Source organism: Phaseolus vulgaris, chromosome 1, assembly GCF_000499845.2.
Source record: "Phaseolus vulgaris cultivar G19833 chromosome 1, P. vulgaris v2.0, whole genome shotgun sequence".
Classification (NCBI taxonomy): Eukaryota; Viridiplantae; Streptophyta; class Magnoliopsida; order Fabales; family Fabaceae; genus Phaseolus; species Phaseolus vulgaris.
The window spans coordinates 47,384,436-47,390,312 of record NC_023759.2 but is presented as its reverse complement, the minus strand read 5'-3'; the positions used below and the strand labels follow the sequence as shown (position 1 = coordinate 47,390,312).

The following is a 5,877-nucleotide window of genomic DNA, read 5'->3' as shown; positions in this document are numbered from 1 at the left end:
ACTCCCATATATTTTTTATATTTCAAAAATACTCTTTATTAATATTCCGGATTACATAATCTGAAAGTCTTTTTTTAGATCCAGAATTAGCTTCTGGATTATGTAATCTGGAAGTCTTTTGTGATTAGCTTCCAGATTACATAATCCGGAAGTCTTTTCTATACATAAAATTAGCTTCTGGATTATGTAATCCGGAAACCTTTTTTTCAGAGGAGTGATTAGCTTCCGGATTACATAATCCGGAAGTCTTTTCTAAATATGAGATTGACTTCCAAATTATGTAATCCGGAATATATCCAGATTACATAATCCATAGACTTATTTCAAATAGACTTATTTCAAATGTTAAAAAGAGTTCCAGATTTTATAAATCTCAAGAACACTTTCGGATTCAAAAACAGCTTCCTGAAGGTGTAGGAAGAAAGAGTCCATTTTTTATTTACCTTCAAAATACAGAATATGAATTTAACTTTACATTTTCATTGTATCTTAAAATTATCTGATAATCTGAGTCAGAAGGACCGAAACTTTAAACGATAACTAGCAGACTAAAAATCAACCAAAATAGGGATGTCAATAGTCAATACCAGCTCACCACTTAATAAAACTAATAATTGAATTAATAGGAACGCATTAGATGAGGATATTAATAATAGTTCTACAAGACTATATCTTCATTAAATAGTCAATTCCGGCTCACTACTTCATATAACTTAATAATTCAATTAGTTAGGCATAATACACATTCACATGCACGCACATATTCATTACTTCTTCATTATACAAACTGTTCAACCAATTTTCCGTCCCATTTTCATATCTTCCCACCATCCATCTAAACCTGCAGCAACTAATTTGTATAATTGAGTGTCTCATTTTATGCCTAAATAATAACCAAGAGTCTAATATGCCCCTCAATATAATTGAACGACAACAAAAGCAATACTCATTCTTTAAACCAAAAATAAATATTGTACCATATAAAAATCAAAGTAAAACTATTCGTTGAAAAAGATACCAAGAAAACAAAACTAATATTTGTGTGATCCACAAATTAGTACACAAGGGACCAGTAAATGACAAACTAGCTCCATATAATACCACAATCAACAGCCAGTAGACTAGTAACTTCTGCCCCAGTATGTCCACTTTGTTGCAGGCTTTCCAGATGCAAAGCACTTAATGCCTGTAAACCAACCACGATTAATAAGCAACACAAATATTAATGGTGATGTTAATAAAGAGGGAAAATTACATAAGAGACCTAAACATTAGTAGATAGTAAATTCATACAGAATCAAAGTCTGCATATAGTTTTCAAGTTCTGTTGCATTAAAAAATAATAACACCTGCATAAGCACAAGATTATATACCTTCAGGGAGTTCTGGCTGATCAAAGGGGCTGCAAAGAGTCTTAGAGGCTCCCATCTCACCCTTAGTTCTTGCTTTGACATCAGCCTCCACCTCCTGAAGCATTGCAGATAAAAAACAATCTCACATCATAAGAAAAATGTTTAATAAAAAATGGTGGTTCTAAAATATCAAATCAACACCTTTTCTCCAAGAGCACATAATTTGATAACACGAGCAGTAGTTCTATTTGGATTTTATGACGTTATTCAAGCTAGTAAAGAGCAAACTAGAAATAAATTATAAAATGTAATTTCTTTAAGGTTGACAACGACAAATGCTTTATATTTCGCTAATCTTACAATGACAAAAGACCTTCTACAGTAGCCAACAGATTGGAAGTTTTAAAATAGAAAGCATTAGTTTACTAACCCGTAATAGCAGTTTCAATATATTCTGTATAAACTATTTGAAAAAAATGATTGACCTCATTAAAAGAGTGACACTAGCATAAAACTCAAAGAACAAAATTCCTTGAAAATCAAATCAGATCAAGACACCAGAAACACTATATTTAAACAAAACACAATTCATACCTCCTCATCACACCATGGAGCTAAGATCATTTTTCTTTGGTTCAAAGCTTGCACAAATTCATCCCAAGTGTGTATGACCTGAATGCATTCATCTCGTTTTTGTTTTGCAACATCAAACAGATTCTGTTGAATATTATCAAGCAACTTTTGTATTTCAACAGCCAAATCAGCACTGGCAATGTCTATCTTTGCTCCATTATCACGTCGAACAGCACGAACCTATGCAAAATCCTGAGACTTATATGGTGTTCGATGGAAAACTAGCAATGTAAAAGAAAAATGACAAATATGAGGATTGATGTAACAGTGGGACAAAGTTGAATACCTGCTTATTCGCTAAATCCTTTGGTCCAATTTCAATTCTTAGAGGAACACCTTTCATTTCCCAGTGAGAATACTTCCATCCCGGAGAATAATTATCCCTAAAATCCGACTCAGCACGAATACCTGCTTCAGACAATGCATTCACAGTTGCAGAACAGGCATCATAGATTCCTTGAGTATTAGCATCTTTGTAAGGCACAGGAATCACAATGACTTGTACTGATGCGACTTTAGGAGGCAGTACCAATCCCTTGTCATCACCATGAACCATCACCATGACCCCAATCTGTAAGAAAATAAAAAATTTAAATACAATATGATGTGGAGGAATCCTCCAATGCATTTATATTCCAGAGATCAAAGCTTACAGTTCGAGTACTATAGGCCCATGAGTTCTGCCAGACCATTGCTTTCTCTCCCTTATCATTTTCAAAGTTTATCTCAAACATTTTAGCAAAGTTTTGGCCAAGACAATGAGAAGTTGCACCTTGTATACCACGACCAGTGTTCGGAATAAATGCCTAGCAAAATAGAACATCAAAATTTTATAAAACGCTTACATTACACCACTAAAAAACATATCATGCAAAGAATGTCAGATGCGTACCTCAACACTGGTAGTGTAAAGCCCACCAGCAAACTTCTCAAGCTCACTTTTCTTACCCTTTATGACAGGAACTGCCAAATACTCTTCATATATACGTCTATATAATTCCAGGATGTCAAGAACCTGAGACAGTAATAGTTTAGAATATTTTGGAAAAAAATATCCAAAAGATGCGAAATTGGCATGCTTAGATGGAGAATACAGAGTAATATGCATATAGTGTGCAACACAAGCAAAAACGAAATGCATAACTAATTCATGTACCATTAGAGCACCAAGATAGGGAACATAGTGACACGGCTTATAGTTCTCCTTTGAAAAGGAACTTTTAAAATAGCAAAAGATGAGAGAAGAGCCTTAACAACTCTTCATTAAGTATGCAAAGCTAGAAGATGCCCAAACTGAGGCAGGTTACAACGGGACCAAAATGGAAAATTCCAAAAATAACTATTTGGTGCCATACCTCTGCATCTGCTTCCTCCTTTGTTGCAAAAGCAGTGTGCCCTTCTTGCCAAAGAAACTCACGACTCCTGCAATCAGAACTCATAAAGCACCACGCAATAGACTAGAAAGAAGTCCCAAAATATAAATTAGTTTACATGACAGCAACTATCTGAAACCATATTGGCAATCTGATATTTAATAAGGGAAACCTCGTGCATAAGGCTCCCACTTGGTGTATCTGGGGGAAGATAAACGTATACAGCTTACCACATTAAGGAAAAGCTGGATCCGACACATGAACACTAGGTCAGAAGACCAATGCTCACCCTCTATATATAAATGTTAAGATATTTAACATACAACATATACTACTTCTTGCAAATTTAAGATAAGAGACCAAAATCACCACTAGGAGAACAACCATTTATAAATAAAACAAGCAGAAATTTAAGGCATAGTGCAAAGATATACATACAGAGGCTGAATATTCCAAAATTTGAAGCCTCTAATTTAAGTTTGAAATTTTTTATTGTATACATACCAGCCAACAAATCATTATATATCATGGCCCAAAAGAAAAAGGTGGAGAAAAGAAAAAAAACTATTCACTACCTGATGAATGGTGTGGGATTGCTGAACTCCCATCTAACAACATTACACCACTGATTAAGTTTCAAAGGCAAGTCACGATGTCCCCTTATCCACTTAGAGTAGTAGGGATACATGACAGTTTCACTGGTTGGACGAATAGCAATAGGAATTTCTAATTCAGATTCCCCGGACTTTGTTACCCAAGCAACCTGATGGATGAGTAAGACAATCAGACAAGTACTACTGTTTTCAGAATAAATAGTCCATCTGGGAGGAAATGGAGTTATATAAATAATCAAACTGCATGTCGAAATAAATAACCATTTCAATACATGAAACTGTCATTAACTAAATGAAACAAACGTCGCAAAACTAATTTCTTTGTTGTACATAACAATCCAGTGTATAGCACGCCCCCTGATCAAGAAAGTCTCAGACTATTGAACAAATAATTAATTTAATAATGCAATACTCTCCAAATCTTTACAACGAAATCAATCTTCCTAATATTCAAGGATAATATTCTCAAGTTAAAAAAAAACTTAATACAAATTCACAAACTCTCACCTCGGGAGCAAAACCCTCAACGTGATCCTTCTCCTTTTGCAAAACTCCAGGAGACACAAACAAAGGGAAGTAGCAGTTCTTGATTTTCATTTTCTTTATTTCCGGATCGAAAAACTCCTGCAGATTATTTTCAACATTAGAACAACTCTGACCTATGGAAAGGCTAAAAGAAACAAATCTAAGGAATATTTTGAAATCTAATACTCATGCATTGAGTGAAATTACAGACACAATATGCAAACCCATCCACTCACTCATTATCTAAAACAAAACAAGAATTAAGAAACTCACTTGCATGATCTCCCATATTGCCATTGACCAAGGCCTCAGAATATAGCAACCAGATATATCATAGTATTCAATCATCTCCGCATTAACAACAACCTGTCAGATTAATCCAAAGCCAAAGTCAACCAACACAACACACTGCCGAAATTGTTAACAGTGAAACAAGACCATATCAGGATGAACGACCAGCTTTGACCGAACACAGATCGGGACAAAACGACAGACAGAAGCAATTAAACGGCGCAAAATACCTCGGAATACCACTCTCCGAAGTTGTCCGCCTTCCGATGCGTGAGACCCAAGCCAGTCTCCTTCTTCACCTCCTTCTTCTTCGCACCTGCAAGGCTTCGTTCATTCGCCATTACAAGAAAGAACATACAGATGCACAAACACGAAACGCGAATACGCATGAATAATGCGAATTACCGGATTGCTTAGCAGAAGGCTTTTTTGCTTCAGTCCCCGCCATGGTGAAGGACGAGCACCTGATCCTGCCATGGCCAAAAAGAGAAATGTTAACATTAGGAGGCGAAGCAGAAAACCATATCGGGATTGAAATGCAGGCTGCGAGTTACCCGTTGCAAAGATGCCGAAGGCGAACGAAACGCGCGAGAGCGATTGTGGCGCTACGGTTGACTCTAGGGTTTTCACTTTCAGATAAAGTGTTCAGCTGTGCCCCTTCCGCCCTCTTTAATTTCTTACACTCCTATTTTTTTACTCTTCACTGTGCACCTTCGACTACTCAGTGTAACGTACTTTGTTTCAGTAAATATTTCCCTTTTATGTAACGTCTTTATTTTATTTGTCATTAGTCATATTATACTACTTATTTATTTATAAAAATCTCGACATCATGTTGTTAAAATAATAATATATACCTTATCTTTTTCCTAATTCCTTATATATATATATAAAACTAAAATAGTTCTTCACAAATCATTTTTATTAAAATTAGGTATAATTGTACTATTAGTTTATTATTAAATTATATTAATAGTTATAATCGATACATCTATACCTATATATAAAGATGATTTTTTTATAACTTTTTTTTTACTTAATTTTTTTTTAATTTTACCATTGTTTAATATATCTTATTTTATTAGTACA

At 34.8% G+C, this 5,877-nt stretch overlaps 1 protein-coding gene across 1 annotated transcript; it reads right to left on the bottom strand.

Annotated features, from left to right (window-relative positions):
• Positions 1–923: 923 nt before the first annotated feature.
• Positions 924–5,559, bottom strand: LOC137814844 (proline--tRNA ligase, cytoplasmic). Its single transcript, XM_068617759.1, has 13 exons — positions 5,343–5,559; positions 5,194–5,258; positions 5,019–5,104; positions 4,771–4,863; positions 4,480–4,596; positions 3,934–4,121; positions 3,341–3,407; positions 2,878–3,000; positions 2,639–2,791; positions 2,272–2,556; positions 1,947–2,165; positions 1,374–1,467; positions 924–1,186 (listed from the first exon to the last, which is right to left on the bottom strand). Exons 2-13 carry the CDS (start codon positions 5,234–5,236, stop codon positions 1,122–1,124), a joined length of 1,533 nt encoding a protein of 510 aa, XP_068473860.1. The 5' UTR covers positions 5,237–5,258; positions 5,343–5,559; the 3' UTR covers positions 924–1,121.
• Between the last annotated feature and the right edge of the window lie 318 nt (positions 5,560–5,877).

Bases quoted from the DNA above. Each gene is read 5' to 3' on its own strand.
- LOC137814844 (XM_068617759.1), bottom strand. From the start codon at position 5,236: ATGGCGGGGACTGAAGCAAAAAAGCCTTCTGCTAAGCAATCCG. The intron at 4,122-4,479 runs GTGAGAGTTTGT...CTCATCCATCAG, and splicing joins TTGAGGGTTTTGCTCCCGAG to GTTGCTTGGGTAACAAAGTC. The intron at 3,408-3,933 runs GTAGTGAATAGT...TTCTGATTGCAG, and splicing joins AATCCCACACCATTCATCAG to GAGTCGTGAGTTTCTTTGGC.